The sequence below is a fragment of the Typha angustifolia genome, chromosome 1 (genome assembly GCF_048772165.1).
Source record: "Typha angustifolia cultivar Huaian chromosome 1, ASM4877216v1, whole genome shotgun sequence".
NCBI classification, from domain to species: Eukaryota; Viridiplantae; Streptophyta; class Magnoliopsida; order Poales; family Typhaceae; genus Typha; species Typha angustifolia.
Window position 1 is genome coordinate 1,751,767 of NC_133239.1, and position 18,356 is coordinate 1,770,122.

The following is an 18,356-nucleotide window of genomic DNA, read 5'->3' on the forward strand; positions in this document are numbered from 1 at the left end:
TTCATCAACAGTTGTAATTAGAGTAATCTGAGTCATAAGAAGAATTTGGTGATATAAATTAAGTCCCCATAGATCGGTTTGGATGCATTAATACTTTAATAGTGCGTGTCATTCTTTTATACGGCATAAACAACTCCTTGTTAAAAGTAGACAGGCCTAACTCAGCGTCCATCAATGCATTCCACGTGGAATGAAAAGTGTACGATTAAGTTAGTCTCTAATCTCTTTCGTGCCGTAAAAAGGAACACTATTAGATTAGCCGAAAGCTATCGTTCTTCTTCTTAATCACCCATGTTAATTTCCCCTAACTAACACATCCGCTGACATCTGCAAAGCATCAAGGTAAAGCTCCTTATTTTAAACACCATTTCATTTGTCTTGTATCTCTTTACTTCCATTATACTTAATCATAAATACTCATTAATAATAAGATTATAAAAAAAAATTGGATAAGAAGATAGGATTTTAGATAATAAATTAATATTAAATATATGTATATTTTTGTCGTGACTTTTGTTACCTGAAATTCTATCGATATTATTTTAGATGTAATAGAAAACTTATTTAATTTTTTATAATTTTGTTTCTAATATTTTTTTTAAAAAATTCGACCTATAATTTGGTTAAATATATTAAAAATAAATAAGAATTGCATTGATACAAATAAAATTATAAGGGGTGAAGTCAATTTATACCCGATCATAAAATATAATTCTTTCACCGCATATTGTTTGGACTTTCATTTCACTTGTTCTGTTTGGTTGAAAGAAAGTAGAAAAATAAAATAATATTTTTTTTTGAAAGTCTATCATTTATAACATTTGAACAAAGAAAATAGATTGAAAAAATCATTCAACTTTCTTCGTATCATTTTTTCATTCTGCAAGGAAAAAGTTGCACTTCACACGTTTTTATATTCTACGAGTTATCATTAATTACAATAATTACTCACTTTCATCAAGTAATTTTGATTTAATTAAATACTAATAAATTATAATTACTTATTAGAAGCGACTTAAATGGAAAACTTCTATCATCTATTTTTCTCCAATTTTCTTATCAATCATATATACTAGCTTTTTATCCGAGGGAATCTTACACACTACATCCAATATTTTCACTATTTATAAATCACAATATGTTATCTAACTCAACACTCAACACTCAACAATCAACAATCAACCATCAACAGCTAAATAACATATTCAATATATAATTTTAAATAAACATGAAAACTTCAATTAAAAAATAGCAGTATCGGATGTCATGTCACCCCTAGCCTAGAATTGCAATTTTATTTTAAATCTTATAATATAATAAGACAGACAGACAGACAGTAATTCAACCTTTTAATCAAAACTTCCTGCTGGATCGGATCCCCGTTTAACTCCGAAGGCGAGATTAATTAGTTTGGACCGAAAAAGAAAAGAGATTTGCTTTCAGAAGCGCAGGGTGTTATTTGCAAAATTCCAATATATCCATCCAGTAGCCCTCCACTCCGAGTTGGATCCATGACTCGGACCCGCACCCAGGCGTACCTTTATGACGTCAAACCCTTCGCCGTTCACGTCGGAGGGGCGCTCGTGCTCATACGGAATTAGACCAGAAAGCAACCAGCAATCCTCTCTCTCTCTCTCTCTCCCACTTACGTTCATTCTAGATGGTGCGTCGTTGAGTGGATCCCTTTTTTGCCTTTTAAACCCTTTATTACTTTATATTCCATCTCTCCGTATATAAAAACCCTGGCTCATCTCTTTCCTCTTGGAACCACCACCAACCTAGCTCTCACAACTTGTCCATTTCAGAGGTTGATAGGTTTTTACTGCTAGTTTTTCTGTCATTAAACTCACTTTGTTCTCCTTCTCCTTCTTCTTCTTCTTCTTCTATTTCTTCAACTACTACTATTACTTCTTGAGTCGTTGTCATTTGAGAGCAACATCGATAGGCAGAGTCGCCGTGATTCGTGGAAGCAGCCGTGCATTAGTTTGCTTTCACTGAAGTCAGAGTGGTACGTACGTAAAATGGCAGATTGGCATTTTGTTTTCTTTAATGGCAGAATAAGCTGTAGCCTTCCATTGTTTGCGTGCGTTGGTGTCATTTCGGGCTGGCCGAGACTCGAGAGATAGGAACCCCTGCCCCCTGGGATTAAACTAGTTTTAGTTTTAGTTTTAGTGTTAGTGTTAGTGTTAGTGTTAGTGTTAGTGCCATCATCAAAAATAATATTAAAAATAAAAAGATTAAAAAAACTACGCTTATCTTCAAAATCTACCGTCCTTAGCTGCAACCTTTTATGAAATATACATCATTCTAATTTTAAATACATTTGGTCTCCAACACTGACTTCTTCACTATTTTTTATATTTTGCGAGAGAATCTATTGATCTACCTATTTATTAGTCTGCCTGCTGCTGAATTCAACGATTGCTTCTTGTCCACTGTTTTAATCAATTATTTTATTGTTTTCCTATATGTGTTAGTTTATATATCAAAGTCTTTAAGCTTTCTTTTGAGGCTCAACGATGAGAAATCTCGAACCGTACGTAGGCTAATAAATTATTAAACAAAAAAAAAAGAAAAGGAAAAAACCAGAACCGTCCAAAATTTGTGGTATTCTTACAAATTCTTACACGTACGTACGTACGTAGAATTAAAAATATTACATGCACGTAGGTTTTAGTGTATAAAGTAGAAATACTACGTATATTGTGTGTTTTTTTTTTATCTACGTTTATATATATTTGTATAGAATATAATCACATGCGAGCATATTCTCTCTCGTTTTTTTGGCTCTAGAAAATGAAAATGAGAAAATCACGTGCCCTTACATGAAATTTCGTACGTGGAGCCTTCAGTGGTCAAAAGATTCACACATCAGATGGGCCCTACTCACGATGCACCAGTCACCAAGCTCCTAACTTTCTCCTGTGTCTATAAATTGCAACCACTCTTCTCTTCCAAAGCATATGCATGCAAAGCCCTGCAGACTAGCGAGGAAGGGCGTCAGGGAGCTTAAATCGTGCTTTGTTCCAGTGCTTCCTGCTCCCTGCTTCCTGCTTCCTGCTTCCTGCTTCCCTTTTTCCTCTTCTTCCTCTTCTCTTCTCTCTTCCTCTCGGCGGCTCGGAGTAGATAAAAGAGACTACTGCTGAAGGTTTTATTTGAATCTTGGGTAGGTGTTGGTCTTCCATCTAGGATTAGATTCTTCTTCTATTTCTACTTCAACTCTCTAGAAATGTACTCGAGTGATCTATACCCTCATTTCTGAATGCCCTGAATCGTATGACAGGTGCTCGTCTTGGAATAGGATTAGATTCTTCTTTCATTTCTATCTCAACTCCATGGCTCTTCGTGGGCCCACTCTAGAGAAGGGGAGATGTATTTATGCTATTGTTTCTAAGATTTTAACGCATGATTACTCCCCCCCATGCTTAGTTAGAGACGTATATATATATGCAACTTTGCAAATATGTAATCATATTTTTCTTTGAGAATAGGATTAACTATTAAAAATAGGCGGCCTCTATCGTTTAATATTGAGAAAGAAAAAGAAAAAAAAGAAAAGAAAAAAACCTCACCTAAGTGCCGTGCACGTGCCATGCCGGTCCAACGCATTCCTTGGGTCTATGACTCGCTTAGTCAAACTTCGCATTCCATGCTCTATTAACAGCCAAAAATTCCAGCTGTGACGAATGGGGATATTTCTCTTAGTTTTTTTGACTCCCGTAAAGTACGAGATAAATATTGCATTTTGCTAAGAAATATTTTTGGCTGTTAGTAGAGCGGGGATATGTGATAAAACGACGGTTTGACAGTGCACTGGAGCTACTCGATATAATGTCGCAATCGAGTCCAACGTCCATGAAATCGGTCTCGGTCACTGCCCGAAGCCATACAAAAATCTTAGTGTTGGTTTTCTTATTCTCTACTTCTATCTCCTGGCTGCGCCTTAGACTTTCCTTCCTTCCTTCATACTGTCGATTTCCCTATTTAAGCACCGTAAGAGGTGCTCCCCTAACTATACTAAGTATTCCGCAATCTTGTCTTGGAAAGAGTTGCATGTTTTCCATTCAGGTGATCTGTCGGTTGTTGCTGGTCGTGTGTTTGATAAAAGTGTGTGTCTGCACTAGTTCTGTTTAATTTAATTGTTCGATGCCAGTCTTTCATGACATATTTATCTTTTGTTTGCTGTCGATAATCTTATGATACAATTGTGCAGGTTCTCCATCATATACGATGGAAAACAAAGACAACCAAGTTGTTGCTTTACCACAAGCTGTCATTAGTTTTGACGTCGTTGGTTATGGCAACGGAATGAACGGTCAATCTCAACCATGCTCAGTTAACAGTTCTGAAGGAGGCAAATTTGTTGCGGAAGTAAGCTATATACCATTAACTCATGAGTACAAGAGTTTTACATATTTAAGGCCCAATTTCTCTTCTGTAGTGATGTTTGCATGTTGTGACTTTTTGTCAGTGAGTTTGCTTATTCCAATTGGATAGTTATTGTTCGAATGTCATCCTTTTGATATTTTGACATGTTCCATAACAGGTAAAAGAAGTTGCTGATTTTGGTGGACAGGATGTGGTAATTAGCATGCCACCATTAAGTTCATCTGTTCGAGCTGAGGACTGCGATTACCTGTATTCTCTATCTCTCAGCTTGCCAGCCTCTCCTTCAGGACTTCATATTGGACAAACTAAGACGTTCACATACAGTGATAATTTTGGAGCAATGAACTCTCAACTACCGCCGCAGGGAAAATTTTATTCTCAGCCCATGCTGACGGGAAGTTTATATGAAAACGAAGCTCAAGAGAGCAGTGTTATTGCTCTGACTGACGGCCAAAAGAAAGTACAAAGAAATGAGAGTATGAGGGATAAACGTTTTGATTCCTTCAAGACATGGTCTGGAAGACTAGAAAGGCAACTGTCGAACTTACGTGGAAGGCCTCAAGAACCAGATCTGGAGGAGAATGATATACAAGGCATTGAAATTGAGGATGTTCCAGCAGTCCAACGCTATTTTGATGCCTTAGAAGGACCTGAACTGGATACTTTGAAGGTAAGCCGATCTTGACATTACATGTTGATGCTGCTGCTATAATTTATATATTATAATTACATACAAATTATATTGGTCTCATCATTTTTTGAACAGTGAAGACCATAGAGCGCCTGTATAGTTTGAATCTAAATGATATTAGATAATGCAGGACTCTCAATTGCTTTCATCCTGAGACAAATTTTTGCAATGAATGCAGACCGAACTTTTTTGTAAGACTCCTGGTGACATTATCTTTACAAACAGTCATTATTTCATTAATTAAACAGCAATAAGAACAGTACTTTCATTTTGATTAGTTTCTCTGATACTGAAATACAAATTTTGTACTCTTTGTTCTCTGTCATTTCTTCTTTTTTTTCTTATTTCCCTTTGCAATTTTACTCTGTTCTTCTAGTGACCAACGTTGTTGTTTGCTCCGCAGGCATCGGAAGTGTCTGTTCTTCCTGAAGACAAGATGTGGCCTTTTCTTCTTCGCTTTCCGATTAACTCTTTTGGCATGTGCCTTGGGGTTAGCAGCCAAGCTATACTATGGAAGACATTAGCTACATCTCCCACCTTGAGTTTTCTACACGTAAGCCTGACTGTCAATCTAGTCCTCTGGTGCATCTCGATTGCATTGATGGGCTTTGTGTCCCTCCTTTACTCCTTGAAAATTATATTCTACTTTGAAGCAGTCCGAAGGGAGTACTACCATCCTGTTCGTGTCAACTTCTTCTTTGCTCCTTGGATAGCCTGCCTCTTCTTAACGCTAGGCGTGCCGCCGTCGGTCGCCGTAAATCTTCATCCTATTATCTGGTATATCCTCATGGCTCCAATCTTTTGCCTGGAACTGAAAATTTATGGCCAATGGATGTCCGGAGGCCAGCGCAGGCTTTCAAAGGTGGCAAATGCATCGAATCATTTGTCTATTGTTGGTAACTTTGTTGGTGCATTGCTCGGTGCGTCGATGGGGCTCAAAGAAGGACCGATCTTCTTTTTCGCCGTAGGATTAGCTCACTACATCGTACTCTTTGTAACTCTTTATCAGAGGCTTCCTACAAATGCAGCTCTTCCAAAGGAGCTTCATCCAGTATTCTTCTTATTCGTAGCAGCACCCAGTGTTGCTTGCACGGCATGGGCAACGATTAATGGAGAGTTTGATAATGGTGCAAGAATAGCCTACTTCATCGCTTTGTTCCTCTATATGTCTCTGGTAAGCTTCTCTCTTGGATGTTTCTTTAGCTTTCCACCGAAGTTGCTGCATTACATGTTCATTTAAAATTTATAATTTAAAAGATTATGACAATCTCAACATATACTGTTTCTTCAAAAGTTCAAGAACATTTTAAAGATGAAGTCATTATTCTTTTTATCAGGCTATTGCATGGAAACCATACAAATTTATTCAGATTTCCGAAATTCTTGTCGCTTTGTTAATTATGCTCTTCTCTTCTAACCTGCCAAATTTCTATTCTCCACAGGCTGTGAGGATTAACTTCTTCCGAGGCTTCAGGTAAATATACTCATTCTTCTTGAAGAAATTCTTTTGGTGTCCCTGTGGTGTTTTGTCATATTCCTAATTAATTTCTAACTCTTATGACCTTATGTCCAATAGGTTCTCACTTGCATGGTGGGCTTATACTTTTCCCATGACTGCTGCTTCAATTGCAACAATGAAATACTCAGTGGAAGTCACAAATGTATTCACTCGGGCACTTTCTATTGGCCTCTCTGCCATCTCTACCTTCACTGTCTCAGCTCTGCTTGTGGCTACCATCGTCCACGCCTTCGTCCTCCGCGATCTTTTCCCGAATGATATATCCATTGCCATCACACAGAAGAAACCAAAATTCCGCAAGATGCTAGCACATCTCAGATCAGCAAACTCAGATTTGAAAGATCTAGACTCTTCTGTTTCAAGAGGCACTCCTGTACATTAGTGATGACGCCTGTTCATACCATCTGTACATGACGTATTCTTGGAAGATCCTCTTCTGTAAGACAGTCTAGCGAATATGTCATCAAAGTTGGCTGCTAATCTGGGAAGAGGTCCTCAAATTCATTCATTTGTTACATGCACCCAGATTCCGCAGGAAGTGTTTGTAGCATGATGGAGAGCAGCACCCCGTCCAAGATCACTTCAGCTGATGCAAGAAATATTTTTCATGGTTTAGGCAGTTGGTTGTAATGCCAACTATGTTAAGTATACAAGTTTGTCTACATATATGGAACTAAAAGTATGTGAATAACTACTCCCTTTTACCTGGGAGTGCATTCATTTCATGTAGTTTATTATCGAAAAATACAGCTCCCTCCCCTGTATACTTACTACATTCAGCTCTCTTAGTTGTTGAGCACAAGATCTATCTCTGGAATAGTTCAAACTTTTCATTTTCTTCTTATCCTGGACTTTCTGATCTTAATAGGTACGCTTCGGTTGTTGTTTGTATGAGATGGAAACAATTGGTGGACATTAAGTGAATAGTGGTGGCAATGAGAGAATCGAACAAAGGAGGAGGAGGCAAATTTGGAGTATGTAATACGTCCAATTGCTTTCAATTTGAAACAGATTAACTTAGGAGTGGTCCAAATGCTTTAGCCTACACAAGGATGTTTCCACTGTTGAACATCAATTGTTGAAATCTCTTATAGATATATTCAAATTTTGATTTATAAATTAGTCAAACATAATCAAAAAATAATAATAGTTTTAATTTAAATATAACTATAAGAGATACACTAACACAAATAAAACTACAAGGGGGTGAAGTGAAATTAGGCATAAACTACGGGGATAAAATATAGTTTCTCATTTACATATCTTTTAAAACGAGTTTATTCTATCATACTCTTTATTGGACTATCGGGTCGGGCTCAGGTCAGAATTGGGCATCTCTAGAAGGTCTGGGGTTGGAATTAGGGATCGGCCCGAACCTAACCCAATTTGACCCGGCCCAAATTTGAATACTTTATGGTAAATTGGTAATTATAGAGCGAGTAAGGACGTAATTCTTGGAAGATCTACGATGACCATGATGCATCCTAATGCCTGATACGTGACATCGATTGACATGACATACCGAGATCTCTCGGTGCCCGTAGGACGCGTCCAACCCAGCGCGTCCTGCAATGCCAGCTGGCGAATCCTATGTGTACCGGGCCTACCGGCCCACAGTACCCCCACAAAGGAACCCACGTCTTAAATTGGCGGGGCCCATGGTGCACCTCATGGTGTAGCCGTTCTTCCCACCAATGGATTGTTTGTTAAAATGTGGACCCCCCCGTCCTAATTAAAAGGTGTGAACGCTCGATTGCTCTTTTGAAACCGGCGTGGGAGATCGCTTTCATCTTGCTTTCGATACTAATCGAATTAGTTATTAAAGAGTAATTTTATTTATTAATAAATTAAAGAGTACGTAAGATATTTTATATCCATGACTAGATTAACTGATAAAATAACTAAATTTTAAGTATTATTTATTATTCATCTTTATAACTGTTTCGTTAATAACATAAGTACCAACTTCTATTAATTTACTAATTTATTCTTATAATTAAATTGATCATGCTTTTGTACTTTCGATTAATTTTATATTCAGAAAAATGAATAGTTCTTATTATTGCAATCATAACTGAGAGCAATTATCTTATCCTCCTCGAACTTTTATTTTAAATTTTAATCTAGTTAACTTAAACATCTAACGGAAATAATAAATAATTTAAATTATTCTGCTTCTGTTAAATAAAATTATATTAGGAGAGAGAGAGAGAAAGTTTAAAATTGGTTCGGATTAATAATGCTCTCAGAAAAAAGATACAAATACCTTGACTTTGGACCAAAAAAAAAAAAAAAATTCATGGTTACAAAACAAAGCTCGTGGGTAAAATTATTGAAGATTTTCAAAATCTAGAACATCACGATAATTATTATATTTTAAAAAATATATTATAATTTAGTATTAAACTATTTTGAGTTTTTAATATTAACATTACTTTTAGTTTTTGGTAGAATATTCCTAACAGCTTGTTATTAAAATTAATAAATAAATATAAATGACTAAACTATCTTTTATTTTTTAAAATCTAGATGCGTATTATTTTATTAACAATTTTTTATAACTCATCGCCTACGAACGAAATGTCAAACTTTAAAAAATTTCAATAGTAATCATAAAATATATTTAACTAAAGTATTAATTAAAAAGGAAATTTGCCTAATTTGAAATCAGATCTTTGTGTAATTTAATCAGACGACTGAGATTACATTTTCATCACCTAATTTTGTTCATTTAGTTTCCCGAATTGGCCGCAAAAGACGAACCGCCTCGCATATAAAATCTCTGTGGGCGTCCTTAAAATAAAACTTTCCTCCTTGGAATAGAAGGAAAGAGTCAAAACATCTCCTCGGTATCCGAGTTGCACCCATCTCTCTGCCCTTTTCTTTATTTCTGTCGCTCAAGACTACCGTTTAAGATGACTTGAAATGCCGGTGACTCTGAGAGTAAATTAGTCCTTTTCTTACGTGGCTCATCTTTAACAGAAAATTCAAACAAATAGGTGGTTGGTTAAGGAGCGGAAGAGTAGGTCGGCGAAAAATTGAGGTCGGTAAATTTTCAACTATTTATAATTTACAATCTTATATATTTAATATTTATAGAAAAAAGGATCTTATTATTAGATCGTGGTAAACTGTGGAGATTATTTTATGTTCAATATTTGATAGGATTTAGACGTTGGAAATACGACGTGTTAACTATAAATAGGCGGAGTGTTAGACGAAAATTATATGGAAAACGAGAGATTTGGTGACCGAATCTGCGCTGACAGGTGTTAATCGATAAAAATATCGAATCATCGCTATAAATATCTAAATAAGGAGAGGAATCGATTAAGAGGAAAAGGAAATGGGAGGGGTTATAGATCACCGTTGCTAAGATCCGCACCTTTCTTCCCTCTTCCTCCTCCTCCCTCGTTTATATCTTTGATAAAAAGAGCTCCTTTTTTTCTGGAGGAGAAGAAGGAATAAGAGCGTCTTGTGAGTATTTCTTATCCGAAGGGAGAAGAGAGCCATCTTAGATCTGTAGGGTTATATCCATCCTTTGCCTCTCTTTTCTCGAATAAAAACACCTGCAATGGCCATGGAAGGAGAGGAAAAGAGGCTCATTTCCACCGAGGAGCTCAACAAGCACAACGTTGCTTCCGATCTATGGATCTCGATCCAGGGTAAGGTGTACGAGGTCACCAATTGGGTCAAAGACCACCCCGGCGGCGAACTCCCCCTTCTAAACCTAGCCGGCCAAGATGTCACCGATGCCTTCGTCGCCTTCCATCCTCCCGCCGCTTGGAAGCGCCTCGACCGCTTCTTTATTGGATACCACTCCGATTACAAAGTCTCCGACGTTTCCAAGGACTACCGGCGACTGGTTGTCGAGTTCTCGAAATTGGGTCTTTACGAGAAAAAGGGCCACGTCGCCTTCGCCACTCTCTGCTTCATGTTATTGATCTTTTCTGTTGCTGTCTACGGCATTCTTTGCTCCGAGAGCGCCTTGGTCCATCTTGGCTGCGGTGGATTGATGGGTTTTCTTTGGATTCAATCCGGCTGGATGGGCCACGATTCCGGTCATTATATGATTACGAAGAACGCTAGGATTAATCGTTTGTTGCAGGTTTTATCAGGGAATTGCCTCACAGGTATCAGCATTGCGTGGTGGAAGAGGACTCATAATGCTCATCACATCGCTTGCAATAGCCTTGAGTTCGATCCTGATCTGCAGCATATGCCTGTTTTTGCAGTCTCTTCCAGGTTATTCGGCTCGCTTACTTCTTACTTTTATGAGAGAAAGATGAACTTTGATGCTGTTGCTAGATTCCTAGTTAGCTACCAGCACTGGACATTCTATCCAGTGATGTGTTTCGCGAGGTTTAATCTCTTCGGGCAATCTATTTTTCTTCTTCTATCCAAGAAGAAGGTGCCCAATAGGCTGCAGGAGATCATCGGAGTTTCAATTTTCTGGGCTTGGTATTCTCTACTTCTATCTTGCTTGCCTAATTGGGGTGAAAGAGTGATGTTTGTTGTTGCAAGCTTTGTGGTCACCGGAATCCAGCACATCCAGTTCTGTTTGAACCACTTCTCGTCGAGCGTTTACACCGGTCCTCCCCGCGGCAATGATTGGTTCGAGAAGCAGACGATGGGATCCCTCGACATTTCCTGCCCCCCTTGGATGGATTGGTTTCACGGCGGCTTGCAGTTTCAGATCGAGCACCATCTTTTCCCTCGCCTTCCGAGGTGTCATCTTAGGAAGATTTCACCATTCGTGAAGGAGCTCTGCAAGAAGCATAACCTGTCTTACTCCAGTGCCTCCTTCTGGGAGGCCAATGTCATGACTATTGGGACTCTTCGGACTGCTGCACTGCAAGCTCGCGATATTGCAAATCCTGCTCCCAGGAATTTGGTGTGGGAGGCTGTCAACACCCATGGTTGAATTTTTAACACTTAGGCTCCTCTCCGGATGCTAATGAAGTGACGTGCATGACCTCCATGCTTACTTCTTGCCACCAAGAGGTCGATAATCTTTTGCCATCTGGGTAAAAATTTTGTAGTGGCTAATGCCCCTTGCAGTTGGACTATGAACTGTTATTGGAATTAGCCTCTGCATACTTATCTTGTCGCATTTATCTTTCACTACTGATTGCTCTGCTTAAATACATTATCGTAAACACTTTTGGTTATGACACCGGAATTCTATTAATTCACCAAGAGATTGCACTTAAATCTCTTTAGCCATATATATATTTTTTCTTTTTTCTTTTCTCTCCATCTCCATATATACCTATTGCTGTGTATGAAACTGTCAGTAGTTTACCATTTCAATGTGATTTTTTTTTTCTTCCTCTTCTTCTTGTTTTTTGGTGAAGTTGCTCGCATCTAATTCTGCCGAATACTTTATGAAGCATAATCTTCTGGCCTTTCATAAAAGTTCTTCTCGAGATCCGATCCTTTTCTCTATTACAATTCCTCTGCTTGTTCTATAATTCTATAGCCACTTGCTATCAAATGTTTGTGGTTCTGATTGGATCTTGGAGTCTTCTGGTGTGACTTGCTTGGACAACATGTGAGGTGTTACAGATATGGACAGGTCCCATTGTCTTGTTCTCAGGATATATACTCTTTTTTTTTTTTTTTGGTTAGAAAAGTCTGTCTGGTTCACAGGATATCTTTTTGTTGTTGAAAGAGTCTGGTTCTCTAAAAGATCTTTTCTAGAGAAAAATATTGAGAGATTGGGGCAAGATATTTTGGGTTGAACGAGGATATTTCGGTAATTATCATAATGTAGTTACCTTCCCCTCGAAGTTTAGTTTCAGCTGTGACATATATAGACATTATTGTGGTGGAGTGTAGTCCATATACTAATTGGTAGAGTATAAAGCTTACTTTATAGATATAAAAAATATAAGGTGTAAACAGGACGTCAGTCTGTCAGATATAAGTTTCTTTATTTTCTAACACGGTTGCACGTTAACTTACTGCACATGGCCTAAATAATTCGAGTTGCTTGCACTCAACTTCCCAGATACAAATACAACCTGCACCGTTAGAATGAATATAAATCAAAGATGTTAAGCTATATCTTACTTTCAACCGAAGTGTCCATACTGGAATATGCTCTATTGAAATTAATCTTTGTAATTAAATATTGAAATTAGAGAAGTTTCTGAAAGTAAATACTTTATTCATTTCACACTTTCGAACAACCAAGATAATCTTAAAATGTGACATTATTTTGATTCATTTGATGCAACCGAATATAATCTTTTCCATCCAGATGGGCTGACCAGGAGATCACCCCTCCCGTTAAGCCCATAGACTAATGGGCTGAGCAATAGTACCTCTTGCTAGATCCGATCTTACCATAATGCGACAACTAATAAATATTTAACGGGACCCCAACGACAATTAATTAAATTAATGTTTTTTTGTTTCTCCCTACATTATGGTCTTGTGGTGCTGGCTGCTGCTCGTAGACTCGGAGTAACGGTTCATCCCAATTCTCGTGAAACCAATTTAATGCCTCCAAATCCACACTTCATTTACTCCAATCCCCCCTCCTTCCCGTGACTCCATTAAATCCCACCTTCTTCCCTCCGACCCAACCATATAAATTCTCGCCCTTTCCGTTCCTTCCCTCCATCTTCAAAAATCATCTCCCCAACTTATATTTTACTACAAGAATAAACCCCAATGGCTCCTGCTCTATTCTTCTTCCGATCCACCTTAGCTTATTCTATTATCCACATCTTAATTTTCCAAATACGTTCGTGCTATTCCGAATTCACCGTCGTCCTCCCGGACTCGTCGGCCCTCGTCGACGAGCCGGAGACTGGGCTATCCGACCACGCGCGCACCGACCCCGACGAGCAGCGCGCTGTGTATGCCGTCATGGGGGCGACGGGCAACGGCTGGGCGACGTCGATCCCCGACGTGTGCCGCGGCCGGTGGCACGGGATCGAGTGCAAGCCGGATAAAGATGGCGTCTTCCACGTCGTCTCCCTCGCCTTTGGCGCCCTCTCCGACGACACCGCCTTCCCGACCTGCGACCCTGCCCGGTCGTCCCTCTCGCCGGCGCTTCTCGCCCTCCCCCACCTCCGCTCGCTCTTCTTCTACCGCTGCTTCCCCGCCAATCCGCAGCCGATCCCGGCCTTCCTTGGTCGCCTCGGGGCCTCCCTCCGCTCCCTCGTGCTTCGCGAGAACGGCCACGTCGGATCCGTTCCTTTCGAGCTCGGGAATTTGACGTCTCTCCTAGTCCTCGACCTCCATGGAAACAATCTCACCTCTCCCATCCCCTCTTCGTTCCAACGGCTAACACACCTCCAGCTATTCGATTTGAGCTACAACAAATTGACCGGTCCAATTCCCCAGCTAAAATTCCCCACCTTGAGCGTACTAGACCTCAGCCACAACTCGCTCCAAGGCCGGATTCCGGCTAGCTTAGGGCGATGTGGCTCGCTCCTAAAGATGGATTTGAGCCGAAACCACCTCTCAGGTCCAATTCCCGACTCCATTAGCAATCTAAAGAGCTTAAATCTACTTGATCTCAGCCACAATTCCCTCTCCGGACCAATCCCAAATGCTCTCAGGGGTATCACTTCTCTCAGAGCATTAATCCTTACAGGCAATGCAATGCACTCAACCATTGTTCCCAACGATGCTTTCAAAGGACTAAAGGAGATAACTACTCTGGTTCTATCAGACATGGGTTTAGAGGGACTAATACCGGAGTCGCTCGGCGAAATGCCGCGGCTTCGAGTACTTCATCTCGACGGCAACAAGTTCAACGGATCGATACCCCAGAGCTTCCGGAGATTGGAGAAGCTCAGCGAGCTGCGAGTTGACGGCAACCGGCTCACCGGGCCGATTCCGTTCAGTAAGGAGGTGGTGTGGAGGATGGGGGAGAAGCTTAGAGTGTACAACAACTCAGGGCTCTGTTTTGATGCCAGTAGTGGGAGGTATGAAGGCATTGCTTCCATGTCAGGCATTGGTTATTGCAATGGAGGGATGGAAAGCGAAGTAGGAGGTGATGGTGTTAGTAGCCGTAGCACGAAGCATCTCTCATGGAGTAGTGGTCATGACCCAGAATTCAAATCGAACTCCTCTGGTTTTGCTCACAGATGCTGCAGTCTTCGGTTGCTCGTACTGATCACTGGCTTGCTGCTTTCTTGTCTTTAATAAGTAACACTGCTCACAGTACTACTACTACTAGACCATCGAATTGCATGGAGATTGGATAGAGTTCCCTCCATATTCTTGTAGATTTTGAAGTAGGGGAGGGAGAAAGGAGAGGTGATACCGCAAGGCGTTCGACTGAGATCTTTGTATGGATTTTGGTCATACACAATTGACAATAATACTCTTTGTTTTAAAGCACAAAGTAAATAAGATATGTTGATCCATTTTTGTTATAAAATAATATTCGAGAGGGTATTAGTATAAGTATAAATATAATTAATGGTTAAAAGTTAACAATAACTATACTTTTTATTTTAGAAATTAGAGATAATTTACATGCATGATGCACCAGCTCATTTATTTATCACTCTTGTATTTTTTTTTACTTTGGGTAAATCGGTCTCTTAGCCTACGTGGAAAGAGCAAAATATGGGGTACGAGTATACCCCCACCAGTGCCAGCTGGAATTTTTACAGGTATGCCCCATAGTCAGCTGGGATGGTACTTCGGTTAGGTCCACCTAATCAACGCCTCGTCAACCAAACATCCACTCACACACCACTTATGAGTAAAGATCGCGATACACGAACATACCCTCCCTTTCATTCTATCGAGATACGAGATCCTACCTTTCGAATTACGTTTGACTCCCTAATTTTTTAGAAATTACATATCACCCTCTATTTATTTTTTAATAGTTGTTACGCCGATGCTTTTTCGGTAAGCCAAAATTTGGGTTTGAAAAATATTAAGGGTGTAAAATATAAATTTCACAAATGGTACGGTGTGAATTGAAATTGTCTCTTTCTTCTCGGAAAAATAAGACAAAGTTCGGTTCCCGGTATTGCTTCGACTTCACTCCCACTTCATCTTCCTCTCCTCCTTCGCCCCTCTTAAAACTCCTCTTTTCCGATCCCAAAATCTAAAGGAGAAATAAAAAGGACGGAATTAGAGGTATAATCCAATTTCAGTTTCGCGTTCTGCCTCATATTTGGGGATTTTTTTGGTGGGTAGCGAGGAAAGGATGCAGCAATGGCGGCCGGAGAGCGGCGCCATGACCTTCGACGAGGTCTCCATGGAGAGGAGCAAGGGATTCGTCAAAGCCTTGCAGGTACCCTTCGGTTGCCGATCCTTTTCCTCCAGATCTGATCGTTTTCTTCTGTGATCTGTGCGTCGGATCTTTTCTCCTATTTCCTCCCTTCCTCTCCGATGAGTGGTTAGGGTTTCTCGAGTTTATTGTTTCTCGACGATGGTTATGATTTGACTATGTTAATAAGATTGGTAAACAGAACGAGATTGACTCTGGGAATTTAGGTAGTAAATTATGATTGCTGTTTAATAGCTCTTAGTCCAACTCATTTGCAGCAAGATTCTGCAGTAAAAAAAATATTAGTATTATTGTTGTTGCTATTGTTAATTTTATATCCTATTTGACGATGTTTGGAGTAACCTGTGAGTCTTGTTGTTTGTGCTGCTTGCAGGAACTGAAGAATTTGAGGCCTCAGCTTTACTCCGCTGCCGAGTACTGCGAGAAATCTTATCTTCATAGTGAGCAGAAGCAGATGTAGGATTTCTTACCCTTTGATTATTTGTTTAAAATTTCATTCACTTGAGGATGCAAAATATTAACCATTCGTATTCAAGAATTGGCAGTACAAACGCAATTCACAAGAATTGGTCTGCTTTGCACTTTTGATAGGTTCAGGATTCTGATTTGCAAATTTGCATTTCTGTTCTATTCTGAAAAATAAAAGCCACATCTTGTTATCAGGGTAATAGATAATCTGAAAGATTATGCTGTCCGAGCTCTTGTCAACGCTGTTGATCACCTTGGTACTGTTGCTTATAAATTGACAGACCTGTTTGAACAACAGGCTTCCGAGGTTTCGAATTTGGAGCTGAAGATTACACCACTAAATCAGGTAAATGTTATGTCTCATGGCAATAACGTTTCTAGTGAATCTCTGTCGTCAGCAAACTGACATTCTGTTATTCTTAGCAAATTCTCACATATCAAATTTACACTGACAAAGAAGGTCTGAGGGAGCACCAAATGTTTGGAACCAACCCAAGGCATCACAAACATTATATTCTACCAAGTAAGAGTAAGAACTGATTCATTTTTTCATGAATTGATGAGACACTTGGTTAATTAATATTAACTGCCATGCTAGATTCTGGTAGAAGGACGCAGAGTATGGCACAACTACTAACAGATCCCAAGCAAGACTCTATTCAAGCAAAAGCTAGACCGCACCCTTTAGGTGCATTATTTCTATGTCTAATGTGTACTCTATCTTTTGTGGGCGTATTTCATTTCTATGCTCATGTTTAACATATTTGTGATTGATTCAAAAGGTATCCCTGGATCAAAAACTCTTTCTTGGCATCTATCTTCAGAAACTCACTCTGCATCAGATGGAGCACCTCAGGCAGCGTCAGGGCAAGCTTCTTGCATTCTTGTATTTTTTACTTTTTTTTTGGACCTTATACTGATTCTAGTAGCACATATGAATTGTAGATAGAGGATTTTTGAGTGAGCTAGCATGAGCTAACTGGCTATCCTTTGCTTCTCGTGCAGTATAGGAGAATCTAAACCTTCAAAAGTCACAACTCATTCCTTCCATCTTCTGGGTAAATTCGTCTAGTGCTTCATTGTTATGACGTCTTTTCTTTCTCATGATCATTTTACTGACAACTATAGACTCTGAAATTACTTTTTCTATAGATGCTACATTTTCACCTGAAGTCGTAAATTTCAGGTACCCAAAGGGCTGCTGAACCATTGCCTTTGTCAAGACATCTTCAATTAACTCATGGCCATCCCACTTCTGATGTTGTCAAGCAAACATTTGGTGCCAGGGTAAACTCTAGTCACCTTTTGGAATTACAACTAGAGAGCCATTGTGAATTAGCAGAAACCTATGATTGTTGTTTTTCCTTTTTCTCTTTCCCTTTTGCCTAGTGTTTGGAATAATTTGGCCAGTCTCTGTTTGATCCTTATAGTTAGATTTGAAGTATACTTGTTTTTTGAGACAGTCCTCTTGTGTAGTGTTCTCGCATTTATCAAGTGCTTGATTTGTATTTTCAGGATGTTTCCGAGAATGCAAAACATTTGTCAGCATTCCGATCCTTTGAGAATCCCAGACGACATGAAATCCAACGGGCTCCTGTCCGCAGTAAGAGTGTGCTAGCGTCTCTCTTTGCCAAGACCAAATCTGCAAAGCTTAAAAAGATTTCCGCAACTTAGGCTCTATATCTGACTATATGCCGAAGCCATGCACATAGTTTATTCTGCATGCCATCTTTACTGGTTGTATATTGTCAGCTATAGCACTCTCTTCCAGCATATTCCATCAGGCATCAGCTTATATGGTCCTGGAGACTGGAGTAGACATAGGCGATGTCAATTTGCTAATCATATTTCGGTGTATGTTCTAGATATATTCATTTGTTGTTATAGGTGCATTCTTACGAGTGGTGTAATCGAAAGATGGGGAACGCTTATGTACAGCTGCCAGTATACAGTATGACTTAATGGAGTTTGATGAAAATATTTGCCTTTCTCTGACAAAGGTTGATAAAAACATT

The 18,356-nt window shown here is 39.4% G+C and overlaps 4 protein-coding genes across 7 annotated transcripts; all 4 read left to right on the forward strand.

Annotated features, from left to right (window-relative positions):
• Positions 1–1,778: 1,778 nt before the first annotated feature.
• On the forward strand, positions 1,779–7,432 carry LOC140778700 (S-type anion channel SLAH2-like). 4 transcript variants are annotated; one of them, XM_073123573.1, is made up of 6 exons: positions 1,779–2,008; positions 4,214–4,371; positions 4,547–5,059; positions 5,484–6,254; positions 6,523–6,554; positions 6,657–7,432. In XM_073123573.1, the coding sequence occupies exons 2-6, from the start codon at positions 4,231–4,233 to the stop codon at positions 6,979–6,981; spliced, it is 1,782 nt and encodes a 593-aa protein (XP_072979674.1). In that variant the 5' UTR covers positions 1,779–2,008; positions 4,214–4,230; the 3' UTR covers positions 6,982–7,432. The 4 variants fall into 4 exon arrangements, with proteins under 4 accessions (XP_072979674.1, XP_072979750.1, XP_072979825.1 ...); XM_073123649.1 differs by lacking the exon at positions 1,779–2,008 and adding an exon at positions 2,788–3,166; XM_073123724.1 differs by lacking the exon at positions 1,779–2,008 and adding an exon at positions 3,575–4,068.
• Positions 7,433–9,921: 2,489 nt separating this feature from the next.
• LOC140762640 (acyl-lipid (9-3)-desaturase-like) lies at positions 9,922–11,821 on the forward strand. Its single transcript, XM_073100514.1, has one exon. The coding sequence runs from the start codon at positions 10,174–10,176 to the stop codon at positions 11,521–11,523; it is 1,350 nt and encodes a 449-aa protein (XP_072956615.1). The 5' UTR covers positions 9,922–10,173; the 3' UTR covers positions 11,524–11,821.
• A 1,356-nt stretch (positions 11,822–13,177) lies between these two features.
• On the forward strand, positions 13,178–14,995 carry LOC140762530 (protein TOO MANY MOUTHS). Its single transcript, XM_073100404.1, has one exon. It carries the CDS (start codon positions 13,281–13,283, stop codon positions 14,763–14,765), a length of 1,485 nt encoding a protein of 494 aa, XP_072956505.1. The 5' UTR covers positions 13,178–13,280; the 3' UTR covers positions 14,766–14,995.
• Positions 14,996–15,591: 596 nt separating this feature from the next.
• Positions 15,592–18,352, forward strand: LOC140760955 (probable protein ABIL1). The gene is made up of 9 exons (XM_073098076.1): positions 15,592–15,876; positions 16,247–16,329; positions 16,537–16,687; positions 16,765–16,864; positions 16,940–17,029; positions 17,124–17,208; positions 17,347–17,399; positions 17,528–17,628; positions 17,857–18,352. Exons 1-9 carry the CDS (start codon positions 15,790–15,792, stop codon positions 18,013–18,015), a joined length of 909 nt encoding a protein of 302 aa, XP_072954177.1. The 5' UTR covers positions 15,592–15,789; the 3' UTR covers positions 18,016–18,352.
• The last annotated feature ends 4 nt before the right edge of the window (positions 18,353–18,356 follow it).

What these genes read in the sequence shown, in the direction of transcription:
- LOC140778700 (XM_073123573.1), top strand. Translation starts at nt 4,231, where the DNA reads ATGGAAAACAAAGACAACCAAGTTGTTGCTTTACCACAAGCTGTCATT. An exon ending in TGTTCCTCTATATGTCTCTG is followed by an intron (nt 6,255 to 6,522) that starts GTAAGCTTCTCT and finishes TATTCTCCACAG; the next exon opens with GCTGTGAGGATTAACTTCTT. An exon ending in AACTTCTTCCGAGGCTTCAG is followed by an intron (nt 6,555 to 6,656) that starts GTAAATATACTC and finishes TATGTCCAATAG; the next exon opens with GTTCTCACTTGCATGGTGGG.
- LOC140762530 (XM_073100404.1), top strand. Translation starts at nt 13,281, where the DNA reads ATGGCTCCTGCTCTATTCTTCTTCCGATCCACCTTAGCTTATTCTATT.
- LOC140762640 (XM_073100514.1), top strand. Translation starts at nt 10,174, where the DNA reads ATGGCCATGGAAGGAGAGGAAAAGAGGCTCATTTCCACCGAGGAGCTC.
- LOC140760955 (XM_073098076.1), top strand. Translation starts at nt 15,790, where the DNA reads ATGCAGCAATGGCGGCCGGAGAGCGGCGCCATGACCTTCGACGAGGTC. An exon ending in TCATTCCTTCCATCTTCTGG is followed by an intron (nt 17,400 to 17,527) that starts GTAAATTCGTCT and finishes CGTAAATTTCAG; the next exon opens with GTACCCAAAGGGCTGCTGAA. An exon ending in AGCAAACATTTGGTGCCAGG is followed by an intron (nt 17,629 to 17,856) that starts GTAAACTCTAGT and finishes TTGTATTTTCAG; the next exon opens with GATGTTTCCGAGAATGCAAA.